Source organism: Thyridium curvatum, assembly GCF_004353045.1.
Source record: "Thyridium curvatum strain D216 chromosome Unknown NODE_159_length_20447_cov_81.752215, whole genome shotgun sequence".
Classification (NCBI taxonomy): Eukaryota; Fungi; Ascomycota; class Sordariomycetes; order Thyridiales; family Thyridiaceae; genus Thyridium; species Thyridium curvatum.
In genome coordinates this window covers 1-20,447 of record NW_022156914.1, presented here as the reverse complement: position 1 = coordinate 20,447, position 20,447 = coordinate 1, and the positions used below count along the sequence as shown (strand labels likewise).

The 20,447-nt window shown below is 52.0% G+C and overlaps 6 protein-coding genes across 6 annotated transcripts; 3 read left to right on the top strand and 3 right to left on the bottom strand.

Annotated features, from left to right (window-relative positions):
• Nucleotides 1-51: 51 nt before the first annotated feature.
• Nucleotides 52-1,570, top strand: E0L32_012355 (uncharacterized protein; the record flags this gene model as incomplete). The annotated part of the gene is made up of 4 exons (XM_031135186.1): nucleotides 52-367; nucleotides 428-538; nucleotides 593-694; nucleotides 735-1,570. 4 exons carry the CDS (start codon nucleotides 52-54, stop codon nucleotides 1,568-1,570), a joined length of 1,365 nt encoding a protein of 454 aa, XP_030998707.1.
• A 1,785-nt stretch (nucleotides 1,571-3,355) lies between these two features.
• E0L32_012354 (uncharacterized protein) lies at nucleotides 3,356-8,140 on the bottom strand (the record flags this gene model as incomplete). Its single annotated transcript, XM_031135185.1, has 8 exons — nucleotides 3,356-5,282; nucleotides 5,688-5,869; nucleotides 5,909-6,001; nucleotides 6,073-6,288; nucleotides 6,350-6,597; nucleotides 6,647-7,187; nucleotides 7,261-7,323; nucleotides 7,925-8,140. The coding sequence occupies 8 exons, from the start codon at nucleotides 8,138-8,140 to the stop codon at nucleotides 3,356-3,358; spliced, it is 3,486 nt and encodes a 1,161-aa protein (XP_030998706.1).
• A 363-nt stretch (nucleotides 8,141-8,503) lies between these two features.
• Nucleotides 8,504-10,276, bottom strand: E0L32_012353 (uncharacterized protein; the record flags this gene model as incomplete). Its single annotated transcript, XM_031135184.1, has 1 exon — nucleotides 8,504-10,276. One exon carries the CDS (start codon nucleotides 10,274-10,276, stop codon nucleotides 8,504-8,506), a length of 1,773 nt encoding a protein of 590 aa, XP_030998705.1.
• Nucleotides 10,277-11,185: 909 nt separating this feature from the next.
• Nucleotides 11,186-13,482, bottom strand: E0L32_012352 (uncharacterized protein; the record flags this gene model as incomplete). The annotated part of the gene is made up of 8 exons (XM_031135183.1): nucleotides 11,186-11,501; nucleotides 11,554-11,607; nucleotides 11,792-12,157; nucleotides 12,229-12,417; nucleotides 12,479-12,654; nucleotides 12,780-13,029; nucleotides 13,086-13,225; nucleotides 13,297-13,482. 8 exons carry the CDS (start codon nucleotides 13,480-13,482, stop codon nucleotides 11,186-11,188), a joined length of 1,677 nt encoding a protein of 558 aa, XP_030998704.1.
• Nucleotides 13,483-14,444: 962 nt separating this feature from the next.
• On the top strand, nucleotides 14,445-16,445 carry E0L32_012351 (uncharacterized protein; the record flags this gene model as incomplete). Its single annotated transcript, XM_031135182.1, has 8 exons — nucleotides 14,445-14,637; nucleotides 14,697-14,889; nucleotides 14,934-15,084; nucleotides 15,147-15,237; nucleotides 15,311-15,371; nucleotides 15,429-15,789; nucleotides 15,848-16,356; nucleotides 16,421-16,445. 8 exons carry the CDS (start codon nucleotides 14,445-14,447, stop codon nucleotides 16,443-16,445), a joined length of 1,584 nt encoding a protein of 527 aa, XP_030998703.1.
• A 969-nt stretch (nucleotides 16,446-17,414) lies between these two features.
• On the top strand, nucleotides 17,415-19,479 carry E0L32_012350 (uncharacterized protein; the record flags this gene model as incomplete). The annotated part of the gene is made up of 8 exons (XM_031135181.1): nucleotides 17,415-17,672; nucleotides 17,736-17,837; nucleotides 18,030-18,113; nucleotides 18,171-18,258; nucleotides 18,312-18,405; nucleotides 18,463-18,530; nucleotides 18,592-18,820; nucleotides 18,879-19,479. 8 exons carry the CDS (start codon nucleotides 17,415-17,417, stop codon nucleotides 19,477-19,479), a joined length of 1,524 nt encoding a protein of 507 aa, XP_030998702.1.
• Between the last annotated feature and the right edge of the window lie 968 nt (nucleotides 19,480-20,447).

Genomic DNA, 20,447 nt, shown 5'->3' with positions numbered 1-20,447 from the left:
CCCCCCCCCCCCCCCCCCCCCCCCGCCCCCCCCGGTGCCCCTTACCCCGCTATGCTGTCCTGCTTTCTGTACCTCCTCGCTTTTTTTTCTCAATTCTACACCAGAGCTCAACTCAATGACCGAGAGTCGGCCTATTCGCTTCCTCAATTCTGCGACAGCGCCCTCCAAAACCAACCTCGTCTCGATCGCTTGGCGGTCTGGGACAAGCAACTATCATCAAACACCATGTCACCGCCTTATAAACTGACAGCCACTCAGGTGCTGGAGCTCCTCCACAACAACACACTCACTGTCGAGGTGTATGCTCGCTCCCTGCTCGACCGTATCTGCGAGAGGGACAGTACTGTCAAAGCATGGGCATATCTTGGTTCGTGGGCACTAAACTTATTCCTACCGCTAGTAAAGTTAATTGCTGATTACAAACCAGATCCCGACTACGTGTTGAGCCAGGCACGAGCTCTAGACCAGGTCCCCACTGATCGAAGAGGGCCTCTGCATGGAATCGCAATCGGTGTTAAGGACATCATGAACACCAAAGGTGCCGTATGATTTCAATTGATTCTCGTACTCCATCTTGTTAATATTACCGCAGATATGCCCACACAATTTGGCTCTCCTATATACAAAGGGCACCGATCTGACGTTGACTCCTCGGCAGTCGCCATCCTGCGAGCTGCTGGAGCTCTGATATTTGGTTTGTCGTCTCCCATGCTCTTCGTTCGCTGACTAGTTAGGGAAGTTGACCTTGCCCATCGCAGGCAAAACAACCACGACCGAGTTTGCCGTGACAAATTCTGGACCTGAAACAACGAATCCGCACGATCCAAATCGCACTCCTGGAGGATCTTCTTGCGGATCAGCGGCTGCGGTGGCTGACCTCCAAGTTACGCTCAGTCTCGGAGCGCAGACTGGAGGAAGTATCATCCGCCCGGCGTCGTTTACGGGAGTCTACGCCATGAAACCAACCTATGATGTCATCTCCACCGAGGGCCAAAAGGCATTCGCCCCTACCTTCGATACCTTCGGCTTCTTCGCGCGCAGTGTTGAGGATCTGCAATTACTTGCCGATGTCTTTGGTGTCCAGGATGACAGCACTCCTAGTGACATACCGTTAGAAGAGCTTTCAGTGGCCCTAATGAAGACTCCTATGTGGGACTCGGCAGGACCGGGAACGCGATCCGCCATGGAGACGACCAATAGCATTCTAACCAGCGAAGGCTTCAAAGTAGAAGACGTCTCTTTTCCACCGGAAGCTACCGACCTTGCCACCTTGAAGAATGTCCAAAAGGTGATCACGCTTTCGGAGGCTCGGACCATGTTTCTCAGGGAATATCGAGTGGGCAAGGAGAAATTGGCTCCACAAATCCGTGGTATTGTCGAGAATACTTCCAACGTCACCAACAAGCAGAGGACCGAAGCTTGCGATACGTACGCCTCGATGCGTCGCGCGATAAACGATGTTGCAAAGGACTACTCGATCATTATTGCACCCAGCGCTGTGGACGAAGCTCCACTCGGGCTCGATGATATGGGCAGCGCAACTTTTAATACTATGTGGACGGCAAGTTAATGTGTCTTTTCTATTTTTGAAGCCTCTTCTTGCTAATTTGTTACAGGGATTCCATATGCCTGTCATCAATCTTCCCGCGTTTGTGGGAGCTAACGGGATGCCCATTGGCCTGTCTCTCGTGGGACCTCGGTTCAGCGATCAACAGCTCTTGAAGACCAGCAAAGTGCTCGGTGACGTCCTCATGTGGGTGGGAGCTGTGAGGACGAGGCCTACCTCGCGTTCCGGGAAAATTGGAAAGACGGATGGTCTATCAAGGTGGCGTTACTGGCGTCAAGGATCGCAGCGGCAGCAGAGAAGAACTCCCTCCTACCGGACGAACAAATGGGGAATCGCCAATCGAGGTCGACTGAGACTGCCCTCCACATGCTGGTCGATCAAATGCATACGGCATGGGCTGAGAACGGGATCGCCTCACTACTGGCACTGGACATCAGCGGGGCCTTCGATGCTGTCTGCCACCTCTGACTTCTAGAGGTTCTAAGGAGTAAGGGGTTCTCTGGATGGCTTGTTAGACTCATCTAGAGCTTTCTAAAGGACAGGAGCATAACAGTCTGCTTCGACAAGCAGGAAACCAGTGCCTGCCGGATAACGGCCGGGGTGCCCCAGGGCTTGTCCCTCTCACCTATCCTCTTCATCCTATATACGTCAGTACTTTATGACGAGCTGTGTGAAGTACTAGGGATCATGACATGTGGGTTTGCAGACGACACTAAGATCCTAGGATTCGGGAAGATAACTCAGGAGACAACCACCTACCTGCAACAGGGTCACGCTGTGTGTACAGACTGGGCCTGTCGCTTTAGAATGAAATTCGTGCCAGTAAAGTACTAGGTGATCTACTTCACTAGAGGCTGTAGCTGGGACAGAACGCTATTGGCCCTAGAGAATAATGTAACAGTCTGGGTTGTAGCTGAGGTGAAGCTGCTGGGAGTTGTCCTAGACCGGAAACTAAACTGGAAAGGCCATCATGTATACTTGCAGAAGAAGTTAGCCACCTAAAGACTGGCACTAGACCTGATTGTTAATACTATGTGGGGACTGTCCCTATGTCAGGTACGTATGCTGTATATAGCGATTATCTGAGCAGCTATTGGCGTAGTAGTTTGGCATCTAGCTCTGATAATGAAACGTTCTAGCTCTAGTGTGTGACAATCGAGGATTCGGTGACAGCGACACCAAACAAGGGCAACCTCGCCTCTAATTTCGAGAGGAACAGCAAGGTTCAGACATAGTTCTTGCGACAACATCTTTGCTCATAGAGTACAATATTCAGGGTATTAGTCGCAGGCTCATCAGAGTAGACAGCTTAAAAACTGGCACCCCTTTAGTTCAAGCATGTGCTTAAGTCGTTTATCTCAAAAGCAGGCTTAAATCAGTACCTGCCTTCAGTGAATCCCTTCAGTGAATATAATGCAATTATTAGACTGCAAGCTTGATGTCACGAAACCAACCGCAGTTGCCGCGGGCCACGACCCCAGGGCGGTCAGAAAGATAAGATAGGTAGAAAATGCACGGATTATGGGACCACCCAGGATCACGGTGAGACATCTTGAGGGACCACCCAGGGTTACAGTAATATATCATAATCCTCTGTCTCTATATACAGATGTATATACTCTAGATAGCTCTCTAGTATTTAAGTATCTTATTAATATACCTTGAAGTAAAGCTATCTTCAGATATAATTAACCCTTGTGCCTAGTAGTGCATATCACTTACTACTTATATAAACCTACAAGCTTTTCATCCTATTGTTGCTCGCATTTGATGCACAAGAGGCTGTGACTAGGTAAATATCGGGTCGCCACTCATGCTACCACCAACCTGCGGCACTTTCAAAATGCCTTCTTCCACTAGATCAATTGCCAGCTTGGCTAGTAGCCCGTCGCAGCCCTTGGACGCCAGGATCCCCACAGCCACGGGCAACTTCTCGTCGTGGTTTGTCAAGCTGCTGAAGCTCGGCACCTCGCCCACGGGGAAGGTGAAATCTGGACAGCCCGAGAAGACCGACATACGCGCCGCTGAGAAGCCCGCAAACGGCGTTGGAGGCGCGATGTCGTACCGGTTCCTCGGCAACTGCCTCCCGACTTTGCCGGCGTACAAGATGAAGCCGGAAGAGCACTGCAAGGCGTCGTCGACCGGAGGCAGGATTTGTCCATTGAACCAGTTCATGAACATAGTCTTGTTCTGTAGGGCCTCGTCCCACGAGTAGTTGGCAGCCCATGCCCATCGTGCCAGCGGGGATGGGTTGACAAACGGACGACGCCCATCGAACTGTGCACCGTAGTGGGCGTAAAAGGGCTTGATGATAGTATCGTCCTGGCCCTTTCCAGTGAGGACCGGGTACGTGATGTTGAAAGTGTCGGTAAAGTTTAGATGAGCGTTGGGGTTCGTCTCGCTCACTGCCCAGCGCTTGGCTACGTCAAGGATGGTAACGTTGCCGCCTGTAAACTTGGCCAGTGAGGCCGCGAAGCTGTTGAGGAGCTTGCCTGCTTCGGTGCTAGTGTTGGGATACGTCACTGTCATGATATTTTTAGGATACTTTGGTTGCGTGCCCGCAAGAGAAGAATAGTTCGAGCCGTACAGCACGGCTTGCAGGCGATCCCAGAGCAACGGGTCTCGAGCCAGGAAGCCAATGGTATCCAGGGGCCCGGAAAGCGGCATGATGTGGTCGAGGCTAACGAGGCCGTGCGAAGCCCTGTTTCCGAAGACACCGTTGACACCTGCAGGGCTCCTGATGCTCCCACCCGTGTCGGTGCCGACGGCGGCGTCGAGCCAGTTGTACGAGGCGATAGAGGCACCAGCGCCAGAGCTCGACGAGGACGCATCCTGATAGCCATCTCCCCGCGGATTGAAAGGAGCATGATAGTCAACCCAGTCGACAGTGGCAACCTCGCTCGTCGCAAACTGCGAAAGCTTCTGTGTGCCCACAATGACAGCGCCAGCCTTGATGAGCCGCGAGATGGCTGTCCCAGTCGCATTGTTGGGCGGGTATAAGTGATACCAAGCCCTATTTCCGTTGGACTGTTTGACTCCTGCGAGCGAGAAGATATCCTTGACGGCAATGCGGATACCCGAAAGAGGTTTGGCTTCTGAAGGTTCATAGTACAGTCGCGAGGGAACGCCGATGGTCGGCGTAGCTGAGCCGGGGATCTTGGCCGAGAGAACCTGGAAGGAGCCGTCATTGTTGCCCAGCAAAGCTTCGCTGAACGCACCAGCAACGTCGTCGTATAGCCGGAACGCCTGATGTAGATTGCTGGTTGCCTTGTCTAGGAAGTATGGGCCTTTAGGTAGTTTGGACCCTGCCGTGTAGCTCAGGACTGTTGCAGACCCTGGGCTATATTTGCGCAGATCTTGGCTAGCTAGCGCTTCCAAACTCTCCGTTTTGTTGAGAAGTACTTTTGCGAATCCGGGCTGGAACACGTCGTCGGCCTCATTCCAAGCTGAGAAGATGTCTACAAGATCAGCCAGCTGTGTCCCAGCCGTCAAGACAGATACAGGTATGAAGCCAAAGGCTGCCTTTATATCATCGAGAACAGTCGGCTGTAGAGAGGCATTGCCAACGGTGTGAGGGCTGATGTAGTATGGGATATTGTTCAGAAGCACCGTCGAGCCGGTTGATGTGATTTGGGGTGCACCAAATGGCAACACCATCAAAAAGGCAACAAGTCTGATGATCAGGCCCATGGCCGCAGCTGATGGCTTCGAGGCACTGTGTTGACTCAAGATAGACGGGAGGTAGTCTCGTACCTTAGCAACAGACGGCACAAAGGATGCCAATAATTAAGGCAGCCGAAGCTACACTTGTGTAAGTGCGTGTTTCCGATCATGGTGACTTGAATAAAGCTATCCGGGTGGGAGAGATATCCCTCAAGGTGCCAAAGCCCACCAAACTTGCATACAGTCTAGCCTCCACTGTGAATGACGGGCGGTGCCGGCCATGGCGCTCATCTTCACTAACATCAGTACTCGTAGACCTGTTGGCGGCTACCGAGGCTAGCAGGGATCAGCCTTAAAGTGGCCGCAGCACAACGATCAGGCAGGAAATCTACAGAGCGAACAGTTCGGTACAGACATATGAAGTACCTAGGCGTGTGAAACGGATCCCCCCTCATACCCCTCTATGACCTGCACACCTCCACCCTGCAGGTTTCTAGGTCCTGCAGGGCCCTCCTCCAGTCCGTTTCCCCTCGGCTGGTCGTCGCGCCAACGCCAGTGGGGATACATGGGTGATGTGCTCCGAGCACCGTTCTCAAAGATGTCGGCAGCGTGCTGCATGATGCACCTCGGAGTAAGTTCCTGTTCGAGAATGGAAAACAGTATGCGTGGGGTTCATACCTGCCCGAGAACAGGGAGGAACTTTGCCCCGTGTCCACTCCCGCCAGTGCAGACAAACACCGATCGGTCCGCGTAAGCTGGGACATAGTCAATCTAACGCAGAGGCTGTAGTTAGTATTGCGGCCTGGCTGACTAATTGCTAGCAGATCGTTTAAGTGGCCTACAAGAAACGAGTTGTCCAAGGTATCAGTGTACCAGCAGAGCTTGGTCGAATGAAATGGTCTGTCCGCAAGCTCAGGGAGGAAGATGGACACAAATTGGCGGATTGCATCAACGGCAGGCCCCGGGAGTGACTTGGACTGAGCCGAAGGGAGAGGAATCGACCATTGTCCGTCTTGCATGAAAGGTGTACCCTCAGGCGCTGGCACAAAGTTCGTAAACTGTCGAGTTGTCGGCTTCGTCTTCATGTCTCAGGATCGGCTGTTCTAGGAGGTCACTGACCTTGATACCTCTGTAGCCAATCTTGATAAGCCCTTCCTCAGTCCTAGGAAACACGTACACACTACCCGTGTCTTTTCCGATGTTGTTGCGAGGGGCGCTTTTCCACGTCAACACGGGAAAGTTCTCTGGGGAGTACTTATCCCACAGCTCTCTCTCAGACCTGTCGACCTTGACTGTGGCTATGCTGCCTCCGGATGACTCGATGTGGTATGACAAGTCAGGCAGTGTCTGGGTCGAGAATGATCCAGCTGGACATGATTAGCGCCCCGTAGAACATCACTTGTGGCAAGATCTTACCGGCAATAACGATAGTGTCGCCCCGGTGAACGGTGCCGTCTCTCGTCCTGATACCGACACCTCTGCGTGCACTACTTTTCCCGGAGCTTAGATCTTCATCGAGGACCAAAGATTCGCACTGTCCCGCCTTCTGCCCGAACTGGAACCTGACGCCATGGGACGATGCCTTACTTTGGAGGTAGGCGCAAGCCTCACTGCATTTGACGAATCCAGACAGCGAGTCCAATACGGCTTCGAACGACTTGCCGCTCTCGCCTGGAATGCCGAAATCAAGCAACTTGGATTTCCAGCCGAGCTTCGCAGCACGTTGGATATCATTTGGGTCGCTCTTGACAAACTGCGCATAACGAAGACCGTCTCTCTCCATACTCGCAAGAGTCTCCTTCTCCAGTTGCCCCAGTTCGTCCGACGGCTGGACCCGCAGCATGCCGCAAGTAACAAAGAGTTCGCTACCAGAATCTTTGTTCATTTTCAGCCATTCTTCACGACTCTCCAGCGCCAACCGCTGGTAATGGATCTTGGTTCCATATGATGGCCGCAGCTTCAAGCACGAACACGTATCAGGACACGAACCGAAGGAAATAAGGGGGCCTTGGGAGTTCTTTGAAGCTTACAATCTTGTTATGGTCCACCGACGCCGCCTGTTCATTGAGAGGGTGATCAGGGTCGTAGCTAGACTGATTGTAATCACATTGATCGAAAACTGTGACTTCGTAGCCTGGTTGAATCATCAGCCGGTGTTATGGTGTGGACGAAGGATCGTAGTCATGTAGTCACCTTTGAGGCGCAAGGATAAAGCCAATGAGAGCCCAAATATTCCAGCTATAGCATACGATTAAAACAATGACACGGAATTTGGAGGGGTTTAGCAGCACGCACCGCCGACGATGATGACAGTCCTAGGTTGGGACATTATGTTGTAGCACGACTTCTGTGGAAAGCGGGCTTCCTGAGGGCATTGGTACCGGGACGATGAGAAGAAAAGCAGCTGTTACTTATTCTTGGGAGCAGGAGGAGGCAGGAAATGGGATAGGATAAAACTCGGAAATCTGCCAAGCGGACTTAGGTATCAACAATTTTGGCGGGTTTAGTCTATTTTAAGATTATTACGCTCATTTATGACCGATAGTCACGCGATTAAGCACACACGCAGCATTATTACCTACTCTAGGACATTATTACCTACTCTAGGATGATGATTCTTCCGTGTTGGACCCCCCCCATGCCAGAATCAAAAGCCACAGGCCTGTTCCAAGGAGTTTGACTCCTCACACGTACTCTCCTAGCTCGGAACGCGATAAAATAGTTCTGAGAAAGAGCGTAATTGGTGAATTTACTATTTCCCGTGTCCCATCGCCATTCGATCCTGGAGTAGAGGAGTGGCATCGTAAATGCCTTGAAGCCTTTGCAGGCCAGTGCTGCGAGCCGCAGGTCTGGATTGTCCAGCCAGCCGAGGATGATTCGGAAGATTTCCTCACGGAAATTGATAATCATGGTGCCTAAGTCCCTGTTTATGTTGTTGGCTGCAGCAGCTCTCCGTATCACAGCACTGAGTGGACCAGTTTTCATTGGTTGTTTGTTGCTCGCACGAGCAGCATCAAGTTGCTCCGCCTTCAAGTCAATACCGCTGGAGCCCAACCGACAGGGCATTACGAACGAAGTTAAAAAGTCAAACTAATCGCGCCGCGTAGGGGCTTACTCAGTGACATACACCGACACGTCTAGGTATGTATACGTCCACTCTTACATAGGATGAAGACGTGAACTAGACTATCTACCTTGTCGAACCCATCTTCGTTAGAATCTCGATGGAAACGGACCGCTGCACATAGCTTGAGTGCAAAGTCTTCCCTCCTCCTACTCCGCATGTGTCCACCGCCCCATCCACCGCTGGTTGAGCTCCTTCGCCTCGTCGATCAGCCCGACCTCGAGCAGCAGCTGCACGGCGCCACGCACGGCCGAGTACAGCGAGGAGCTGACCCAGGCGTGCGTGGGCGCCGTGTGCTCGCCGAGCACAATGACGTTGGCCTCGGTCCGGTGGTACGCCGAGATGAAGAGCGCGTGCTGCGCAACGTCCGGGCGCGTCCACGCCGTTGCGACAAAGGGCTCGTCGAGCCAGCACAGGCGCTCGAAGTGACCTGTGTACAGGTCGCGCACCCCTTCGCCGTGCAGCGAGGCTACGGCGTCGAGGACCATGCCGACGTGCTGCTCGTCGCTGAGGCTCGTAAGGCGGCTGCTCCAGTCGCCGCCGCGGTAGTGCAGAATGAGGCCCGGGCGGCCCGTCTCGTTCAGGCCGTAGACCGGGTAGTAGAGGGCGCCGACGGCGGCATCGGGAGGGGTCGAGTAGCCGCCGAAGATGGGGCGCTCGCCGTGCTCCCAGAAGCGTTCGCTGAAGAGGAGCGCGACCTTGCAGGCGTCTTTGAAGCGGAGGCCGCGCTCGGCCATGGCCCACGAGAGGGTTGGTGAGAAGGACGGCAGGCTCATCATGCGTGTCATGGTGAAGGGGACAGCGAGCATGGTGTAGTCATAGGATTTGGTCTGTTGAGGCTGGGGCTTAGTCTGGGTTCTGTTGACGTCAACGTCGACCCAGGATACCCTCGTGCCTGTGGTGTTGCCTTGTGCATTCCTGATTTCTTCGATCCCTCGGACCTGGCGGTTCAGGATAAGGCGGTCTCGGACGTGTGGAAGAATGGCCGTTGAGAAGCGACTGAAGCCTCCATCCACGCACCGCCACTCCGTCTCTCCCAGAGCGCCCTTGCTGCCATCCTGCGCCAGGTTCGAGTTGTGATGCATCTCATCCCAGAAGACGTCATAGTCAGTCGCGCCATGGATGGCGGCTGCAACCTCGGGGCTCACGTTCCAGATGTTATGCAACATGTTTTGCTGGCTGATGTCGTCGAGCCCTTCTTTCATGACGCGGCTGTGTACTCTCCACACGTCCTGCTGGATCTCTCTGAGCGTTTTCTCGTTTGCAAGAATGCTGCTCATCCTTGCCTTGGTGTTTTTGTACTCCTGCGTGTCCATCGGTGCTGGCTTGCCAAGGCTGGAGTTGGCGGCGATCTCGGCACGCGTGGGGATTCTGCCATCCGGATGTCTGCCCGTGCCAAGAGCCAGAAGCTCGTTGGGCGAATGTTGGATCCAGGGGATGAAGTTAACCTGGAGGTCATCCTGGCTGTCTTTGTTCAGCTCATTGATCCAGTCAGCCAGCTGAAAGGTCATTGCATGGTCGGTGTACTCAAGCGTCGCATTGTCGCTTTTGTACTTGATCTTATAAGGGAGGCGCATGGGGCCCATCTCTGCCCATTCGTGGGTGCCGCCGACGTATAGGGTTCTTAGGCGTCCACCAACCTGGTGGCTCGCCTCGAGTATCTCCCAATTGCGCAAACCTACACTGTCTAGCATCAGGGCAGTGGCTAGACCGGTGATGCCAGCACCAACAATGGCGATGGAGGTGTTCTTGGCTTTCTCGACATCTTGTGGATTAGACGTGGTGTTGATGGAAGCTACTTCATCATACCAGGCGCCCAACGCGTCAAAGTCTTTCAGAAGCGGTTTTTGAGGACTAGCAGCCACGAAGCTAGAGCAGAGCCAAACGGTGGCCAAGACGATTGAAGGGATCTGGCAAGGCATATTGGGAGATGGTTGAGACTGTGAGGCATTGATGCAGGTAGCATTGCAATCTTCTCGAGGGTGTGCTACTTCACCATGTAGCTCAACAAGACCCAGAGGTTACAGGGAAGAGACTCATGACTCCGAGATCGGTGAGAACCTTTCTGGTCGTCCATGTCGAAGTGGCAGACCGACAACATTGAAGTGGACTATCCTGCATGCGCGGCTGTACACTGCTGCTGCATCATCACGTCGCTTCCTTCCAAGTCTGCATCTGGGTGCTACTGAGGGATTAAACCAACAACTCACGATGATCACGAACATCCCGGATCTAGCTCCACTGATACTTTTATGAAGATTGATTGCAACCTGCCCCATCCGGGTTACCTGGTACACGGGTACCTGTCAGCAAAGTACCTGGTCGGACTTCTCGGTTTACGACAGCTATGGACGGGAGCTCATATGTGGCAGGGTGTGATTACTGCATCTAATTACCTCATAAAATTATCTTGCAGCTTTATGTCATGCAGGTAATCTTGATGTGTTCTTTTGCACTCTTTCCCTGGTTTACATCATTCAATCTCGGCGTTTCGGGTGTATCTGCTAACAACCGCAAAGAGCAATTTCTTCACCATAGCTTGCCTAGGTTCAAGATTTTGGCAGCACCCCTATGCTGAATACTTGCAAATACAACCGCGGCAGCACCTTGTCGCCCCTCAATATCATTATGTTTGTGAGGGTCATAATCGGTGTAGTGTAGTATTAAGCCGTCTAGGCAGCAATCATGCCAATTCCGTCTCAGCTCCACAACTTCTTTTTCCTTTCATCTTCTTGTCTATAGCCCTAGCTTCTTCTGTAGCCCCCCCACGTTGCTTGTCTTCTTCATCCAGTAGAATGATACGAGAAATCAAGTTTTCTTGCATGCATGGATCATGGAGCTGCCGCTGGCTTCTCCTTGAGGGGCATTTTCCGGCCCTTTTCCTTTAGCTTTTGATCATCAGGCCGGGTCAAGTCAATATGCGGCATCAGAAAGAATGCTACGAAGAATGCTGCAGCTGCCAAACCCGCACCAAGCTCAAAAATGACTCTGAAAGACCGCTGGTAGGCGGGCGAGAGGATGGCGCTAATACGTCGTGCCTCTTCAACGGGTAGCGTTGATATATATCGCTGTGGGTTACGGAGCAGGGAATCACGCTGTTTTGTGTCCAAGTCCAAGCTGCTGATCGAGCTTTTAACAATGTTGTTTCTTGGCATTGCGTCAGCAAACTAGTCTTCATCGGAAATAGGTAGTGACTTACACAATCGTGCCGCAGATTGCAAGCCCAAATGTGGCACCAAGATTTCGAACAAAGCTATTGCATGCCATTAGTCAGACTCATAATAAAAAAACGATTTATCTGGAGGTGACTGATACTTGCTTTCTGAAAGATGTGACAACAGCCATATCTTTTCTTGGTACTCCTGCCTGGATTGCGACAAGGGCCCTGACTCGATCGAATCAGCAAAGCACATTACAGAAGAGTTTCTAAAACTTACGGCTGTAGAGTGTTTCCAACTCCCACGCCGATGATCAAGGAGTAACCGATTTGCTTTGCCAGGCCTGAAGTCTCATCAAGAGTGGACATGAGGCCCAAGCCAGTGGCCCAGCAGAGCCAGCCGAACAAGATGCACTCACGATACCTCCCCACCCAGTGAACAACGAGACCGGAGAGCGTGCTGCTTGCGGTCTGCACCAGTGTGATGGGGAGCAGCATGACGCCGGCCCTAGTTGCGCCATAGTTGTAGACGAGCTGGTAGAAGGTGGGAATGTAGTAGACCTGCACGACAAAGTTCCACCCGTTGATGGCCATGGTGATGCTGGCACCCGTCGTCATGCGGGAGCGAAAGATGTCCACTGCGCCCCTCGGAGGGAATAATCATCAGTACACTATGCATTTCAATGGGGCAAAAGTCGGAGCTCACAAGGTACCAACGGGTACTTGGGCCCCTTCCACTGCCACAGGACGAAAGCGACGCAAATGGCAAGGCCTACGAGGAGGCTCACGAGAACGGCTGCTGAGGCCCATTGGTACTCGCCGCCGCCCCAGGTCAAACCAAGCATTAAGCTGGTGGTGCCGGCCAGAGCCAAGGAAATGCCGACAAAGTCAATGGCTCCAAACTTCCTGCATTGGGGTGTGTGGGTGGTCAGCCTCTGCCTCATGCGGCCCGTGGGGTTCGACTCACACTCTCCAGTCGGCCGTCACCTTCTTCAACGGCATGAAGAACAGTGCGCATAGAGTGGACAGCACCGTCAGAGGTAGATTGAGGCGGAAGATCCAGCGCCACGAGTCGGGCCCCTTGGAGGACAGAGCGCCGCCGATGACGGGGCCTATTCCATTTGCCAAGGCAGTGACAGCACCCTGCAGGGCCAAGACCGTCAGCACAGCCATGTGAAGGGGGGCGCGATATCTGCTAGCGGAACCGATGCCCGGTAGGGAAGGTAGACTAAGGTGTGTGCGAATAAGCGGAGAAGTGTGCAACTGACCAAGATTCCTTGGTATTTTCCTCTCTCACGTAGAGGGACCACGTCGCTGACGATCATCTGTGCAACCGTCATGAGTCCACCGCCTCCTAGACCAGTGAAACAACGGAAGATGATGAGCTGCGTAGCTGTCTGAGCTAGTGAGGAGGCCAGGGAACCGAGGCCAAAAATTGCCAGGCCAAACATGAGGATCACCTTGCGCGACCAGATGTCTGAGAGTCGGCCGTACAAGAGCTGCCCCACCGTGGACGTGCTATGCAGACGTGTTGGTGAGCAGGAGCTTTCATAATGGGGACGAGTAAAACGTACATAAAGTAGCCATTGGCTAGCCAAGACAGTTGTTGCCCTGCTTGCAGGGCATTGCCGACAATGGACAAACTGGCCGCGAGGGTGGTCTGGTCCATGAGCGCCACAAGGTCGATGCTGGCACAGGCCAGGAATATCTGCTGCTAGTCAACATGTGCAAAAGGATGGTGTGTGCCGTAGCATGTGGGAATCTTCTGGGGATCTGATTGCCTACAGTTATGATCTTGCGTTTGGAGACATAATTCGTCTGCTCATTGAATACCTGTACCTCGCTCTTCTCGCCAACGGAGCTCGACACTTCCATCGGCGTCCCGGAAGACTGATTGCTGTCGGTGTTGTCTGCAATGACACCCCCTGTAGATTGTGAGGCTTGGGCCTCGGTGCTGGTCGGCTTGTCCATTACAGATGCAGAAGTTTGGTGAGAATCGGCAGAGAATACAGAGATGAGGGCTTCGAGCTGTTGACCATCTAGCGACGACAGATCCCATTGTGTTAATCTGGGACCCGAGATATACCATGGAGAGAGACCCAAGAACCGAGAGTGATGTCTCACCGACCTCTGTCAAGTGTTGAGATGGCGCGACAAAACAATTTTGACTTCTCCTTAAGACCCACGATTTATCCTCGACGCCCGCGTATGCAAGCAAGTGGGTACCATGGGTCGGAGCACATGCAGGATGTGCCACCCTGTTGAGCTTATTTGAGGTTATTGGCCATGTACTGCCGGGCCGTTATTGCTCCTTTGCCGCGATATGTGCAGCGGTGGAGAAACGTGCTGGGACAGACACGGTCATCACCGCCGAGATCAGCATGGACATCAGGGTAGTAGTATGTCCACCTCAGCGTGCCAAGACCTCTTTCAGGCAACCAAAGGATCGTGGATGCAGATTATCGTCATCTGTGCTAAGCAGTTACCCAGCTTAGGCTTTGATGCTCTACAATAACTTGGGCAGATCAAGAGCCTAGGCCCGAAGGTGGTGGTACTTGCATGACGTGCACAGAAAGTGAAAGTCTCGCTCCGATCACAAGTGCGTTGAAACATACCCGAAGCTGTGCATACCTCAACCGGCCGCATCCACTGGAGACAAGGGTGATCCTCTTGAAATAGCAGCGTCCAATATACACGATTCTTTGTAGACTTAGGTACCCGGAACGCGGGAATTTAGTCGAGGTCGTTCACGTCTCCTTATGGAAACTGTAAAAACCCTCAAGATATTACTACCCCAGCAGCAGACCGCCCTCACACAAAATATCCAGTCGCGTTCGCCGTTAAACAAACATTCTGCTTTCGGCCAACACTGGAACATCAGCTTGACCCAACTCTTTTAGTATTGTGCTATTCCTGTTGACAGTCTTCTCATAATGAAGGAGCGAAACCATCTCAATGTTTACAAAGGCCCCTATTCGGTCAAGGATTACTTCAATCCCGATGTGGCACCACTGCTGCCCCTCGTGGAGCTACCCGACAGCCTCAACCCTTATCGACAAGATGGCGTACGCATATATGCTAAGATGATGACCATGCATCCTGCAAATAACGTCAAAGCAATGCCAGGTACTGAACGATGTATAACCCGGGACAACAAACGTTACTGACCTGCTGTTGAACCAAAGCACTGAATCTGCTTGAGCATGGTGTCGTTCCGGACAAGACTCACACTGTCGTGGAGTACAGCTCTGGATCTACTGTCATCTCTATGGCCATGGCCTCCCGTGTACTCTACGGCCTGAGCGATGTACATGCGTTCCTGAGCAATAAGACGACCGCTGCTAAACTAAGGCTGATGCAGTTCTTCGGTCTTAACATGTGAGTCAACCAATTTAGACCAAGGTATTTATCAAAACTATCAGACTTACTGACGTCTCACTCGCGGCAAGTACTTTGTTTGGCGGGCCCTCCCAACCGGAACCGAATGATGAGCGTGGAGGTATTCGTGCTGCATATCGCTGGGCACAGAAGTCCGAGTCTGTCGTCAACCCAGACCAGTATGGCAATGATCTTGTGAGGTTTTTTTCCATCATATCAGGCCTTTGGTATTACAGTTTGCTAACCGGGCAGCAAAGAACTGGCAATCGCATGTGCGGTGGACAGGCCCTCAGATTCTGGAGCAGCTGCCTGAGATCAACCTGATTTGTGCCGGGATGGGCACATCTGGTAGGTCTCACTCCTAGGAGTATTTGACGGGTGTTTCTGCAGCACCCGGGCTCTGACATTACTTAAAAATTAGGAACAATGTCAGGATTGGGGACCTTCTTCAAGGAGAAGAAATCCTCTGTCTATCGTCTTGGGTATGTTTTCGCTCTGCCTAAGCTGTATCAGTACTAAAGTAACATGATTTAATATAGTGTATGTACGGCGGCAGGCGACCGAGTGCCAGGGCCGCGATCCCTAGCTCTGTTGGCCCCCGTGACTTTTCCCTGGAGGTCCGCTGTTGACCACATAGAGGAGGTCGAATCGCGCCCTTCATTCTCGCTGTCCCTTAAGCTTTGCCGAAATGGCATCATAAGCGGTCCTTCATCAGGTTTCAACCTCCAAGGATTGTTCCAGTTCATCGAGAAACGAAAGCAGGAAGGCACCTTGGCTAAGCTTACAGGGGAGGACGGCGAGATGCACTGTGTCACTCTATGCTGTGATCTCCCGTATCAGTATATTGATGAGTACTTTAGCAAATTAGGTCTGGAAACATTCCCTGCTATCAAGAACTCGGTGAGTATCTCTTATCTATGCGGTTATTATCAAGTATGGTGCTAATATAAGACTATAGGAGCTGACTGTAGTTGACCTATACCGATATGACTCGTCCTGGGAAAAGGAACCATCAGCAGCACTGGCTGACTTCTATCAGCTTGATATGGTCCTGGCAAGAGATCTGTTGTTCTTCCTGTCCAAGAGGCGAGTCAAGGAACGCCAAGGCTGGGAGAAGATTGTGAGCCCTGTACCAGACACAGTCATCGTCGATCTGCGGCAGCCCGAAGACTACGATCAATTCAGCCTACCTGGTTCCGTGAGCTTCCCGCTCGTCCAGGCAGGCGGGCCGAGTCCCTTCTCGAACGCTAAACTCTTGGCGTCGCTGTGGCGTGAATTCGGGGTTAGCCTAGGTTCCGAAAGCGAGGAGATCTGCTCCCAGATACGCGGCAAGCGTTCGCTCATCATCTGCTACGACGGAGACTCTGCCCGCGTCGCTACTAGCGTGCTGAGGGCAAAAGGCTACGCTGCGGACAGCATGGGTGGTGGCATAAAGGCCCTGCATCGCCTCGACTCGCAGTTGGAGGGGTGCGTCCGCCAGCCGCGGGCTGAAAGCTTGACCGGGCATTTGTTGAGTCCCATCAGCTAATAGTGATCAGCATGGCTACGGCGGCTAGGAAATTCGTATATGCAGCATGCTTGTGAGAGAGGTACAGGTTGTGCCTTGTTAGTAGTAGTAGTAGTAAGTACAGTAGCATTCGCTAGAGAGAGAAAAACGTCTCGTGTCGTGGACTACCTACCATTGAACAGCTCGGACCAACTGAACAAGTGACAACCTTGAATCCGGCATAGACGGGAGCTTCGCGGAGATGTGGGGAGGAACAATACTCGAGGTGGTATTCTCAAATAAGCAAAGCAAAATGCACAGTCAGATTTTGTTCGGACCCCCGCGTGGGGCTGGGCACCTCCTTTTATTAATTGCGCGTACAGGTAACATGGGCCATTTGATTTCAGTAGTGTATTTGTAATCTAATCAATCGTGGATCTGATTAAGCATGGATCTGATTAGATGCTGCACCAGCGGCATAATTACCCTCGTCGGGATCACCAACAAACACCACGGCCCACCACCCTTTGACATCTGCAGGGGGACACATCAATTTTGCTGTGCAAGGAGTGCATGCACTCTTCGGTCTCTGAGACTTGCCAACAGTGCAGGCCAAAGCTCCCTTGCATGTCCTTTTTGCATCTGGTTTCTCGCAAGCGACCGGGCCATCCCAGTAAAAACCCCGTGCCGCTCCTCACTCGCGTAACCAGCATCCGCCTCACAATGTCACCCATCAGATCACCTGTACGAGTAGTGTTGCCTACTTTTGTTGGTTCCGAAAGAACAACCTGCAGATTAGGTACCGCTTTGTTCATGGACCAAGTGCCAAGGGCTGTCCTGTCTGCACTTTTTAGGTATCATTGTTGTAACTCTGGTTAATACATTTCAATCTTTCTGCACACGCTACAGCATGTCCCTCATCTAGCTCGTGAGGGATGCGAGCAGGTCTATTTCTTCCATCTCGTGGTTGAGTTCACCACTCACAGTCCTTCCATCTTCGCGCAGACACGCATCGCTTTGCGGGTTTACACCCTTCATCATGGCGCCCAAGACTGACGAAATCACTACCCTGCCGGCGCAGGAGCCTCACGTGGAGGATGAGTTGCATATTCAGCCGAGACAGAGCCCTGTCGAGGGGGAAGACGCGACCCAGATTACTGGGCACAATCACGAACGCATGAGAGACCGTGGCCTCCTGACCTACGAGGAGGAGAAGAAATTGCTGCGCAAGGTGGACTGGCACCTCATGTTGCTGTGCGCCGTCATTTTCCTGGTAAAAAACGTTGATGCAAACAATGTATGTGAGCGAGCTCTTGATGATTGACATGATGAGAGGAAGGACAAGAACTAATTTGCCCAGGCTGCCAATGCTCGCGTCATGAACCGTGGAACTCCTCGAAATATCCTTACCCAGCTAAAAATGACTGGCGACGAGTACAACTTTGTCAGCACAGTGTACTACGTATGTTTCTGCTTCCAATCCCATGTTGGCAGTAGCAAAGGTTAACATGATGCATAGATCCCTTTTATCGTTGTCGAGATTCCGTCCGTCCTGATGATGAAGAAGATGCTTCCCTCGCGTTTTCAGTCGCGAATCATGGCAAGTCCGCTAGCATACCACGGAAATCCGACAGCGACTGAACGGCTTCCTTAGGTAACTTGGGGTATCGCCCTGGCCTGCCACGCTGCAGTCACATCCAAAGGGGGACTTTACGTCGCTCGATTTTTCCTTGGCCTTGTAAGTTATTTCTTGGACCGTCGTCCCCACCTGGCGTCGCTGATCATACTTTAATAGTGCGAAGCTGGCATGTTTCCCGGTATCATCTTGCAGTTGACATACTGGTACCGCGCCGATGAGATGACCATCCGTTTCTTGATTTTCTGTAGGCCACCTGCCTCTCTCCTCGTGTTGACAGCCATATTAATATGGCGATAGACTCTTTCGAATTCTTCGCCAATGTCATCAGTGCTGTACTGGCATTCGCTTTCGACACGATTTCTGGGCGGTGTAGCTTGTCGGGCTGGCAATGGTTGGTTGTCTTCTCCTCTCCAACGGTATGACCAGAAGAATCAACCTACACTCGCAGGTTCTTCCTTGTCGAAGGCGTGATTACCATCGCATTCGGGATTGCGCTGTATTGGATCTTTCCTGACTGTAAGCGAGTCCGCTTCCTTGCCTGGCTCAAACGCAATACTTACAAGGCTTTGATACTCAGTCCCCGAACAAGCGTCATGGCTCACCGACAGGGAAAAGAGATTCCTCCAAGCCCGGCTTCCAGCAAACTCGCCTCGGTCGAGCGAAGCTCATTTCAACCTTGGCGAAATCCTGGAGGCTCTGAAGGACCATCGTCTCTGGTGGTTCACGCTGCTCTGGGCGGCGAAGACTATCGGCGGTTCCGGGCTTTCGTTCTACCTGCCCACGATTGTAGCCAACCTCGGACTTGTGTAAGTTGATCGTCTCCCAACACGCAGTAACATATATGATTGACATTGTGTAATACAGGTCGATCGCCGAGAGCCAACTACTAACCATCCCCTCTGCGGTATTACCCATGATCCTTATCCTGGTCAGCAGCTACTTGACAGACAGGAAGGGCGTGCCGTATCCCCTGGTGGCGCTTGTATACCTCACCGCCACTCTTGCCTGCTACGCCGTGCTCTACGCGTATCCCAACCTCGGGGGCGTGTATGCCGCCACTATAATAGCCGGGTCCGCATCCAATGCCTGGTTCTCGACGATGTGGCCCTGGCGTCTGCAGACCACTTCCCGGGCCACTGGGTCAGCTTTCGCTATTTCCTTTGTCAACTCCCTCGGCCAGATCGGGACCGTCATCGGGCCGCAGATCTTCCGTTCCGCCTACGCTCCAAAGTACACGACGTCGTTCGCGGTGGCGATGGCGGTCACGGGGCTCTGCATTGCGTCCACTGCCTGGACCTGGTGGATCACAAGGGTGACGGAGCGGCAAACGTGGCACATGAGAAAGGCGCGCATCGCTGCGGCGAAGAGGGGAGAGATGGTTCTCAATGACATAGACATTGACGCCGACTTTGAGAAGTCAGCAGCGTTGAGGACCGCAACTACGATAGCTGGACGACCGGTCTAGCTATAAGCCAGTCTGCTATAGCGCGTCAGCTGGCCGAGCTACATGTCACAGAACAAGCTACGCCTACTGTTAGACCGCTGAATTCTGTATATTATTGTATTCTCCCCTCTTCTTCTAGAGAAGGCTGGTTGTATAAGATATCTAGAGAAATCTCACTATACTATATCTAGGCCTAAGGGTCAGGACTTGCACTTTGGTGGCACATACCCACCAAAATGGTGCCAGCGTTTGGTGTGCGCAAAATCCATTGTGCCAGCAGCTGGCACCGCACTAGTACCGGATTCTGCTTAGCGCCGCTTTACCCCAGCATTCCTTCATTTTAGTGTGGCCCAGCTTCCAAACTGCTGGCACAACCATCTAACTCTGATCTAATCATAGCTCTTAAATTGATCTTTTAAATAGGGCAGCCTAGATTTACTGTCATAAATACCACTACTAAAATCACTGCTATTAAATCTACTGGCACTAACTTCCTAACTAAGCTTGACTGCTAAGAGATTTACTGTTACTACTACTGATTGCTGCTACTTTTCCTACTGTAAAATCACTGTTACTAAATCTACTAGTACCAACTTCCTGACTAAGCTTGACTGCTAAGAGATTTACTGTTACCACTACTAATTATTACTACTTTTCCTATTACAAAATCACTACCACTAAAACTGCTAGCACCAACTTCCTAACTAAGCTTAACTGCTAAGAGATTTACTGTTACTACTACTAATTACTGCTACTTTTCCTACTATAAAATCACTGCTACTAAAACTGCTGGTACTAACTTTCTAACTAAGCTTAACTGCTAAGAGATTTACTATCACTACTACTAATTACTACCACTTTTCCTCACAACAAACTGTAATTCGGTTCTTCTCACAACAAACTGTAATTCGGTTCTTCTTAGACCCGAATTGAAACCCCATACAAAATAAAACGGCGCTCACAACAAACTGTAATTCGGTTCTTCTTAG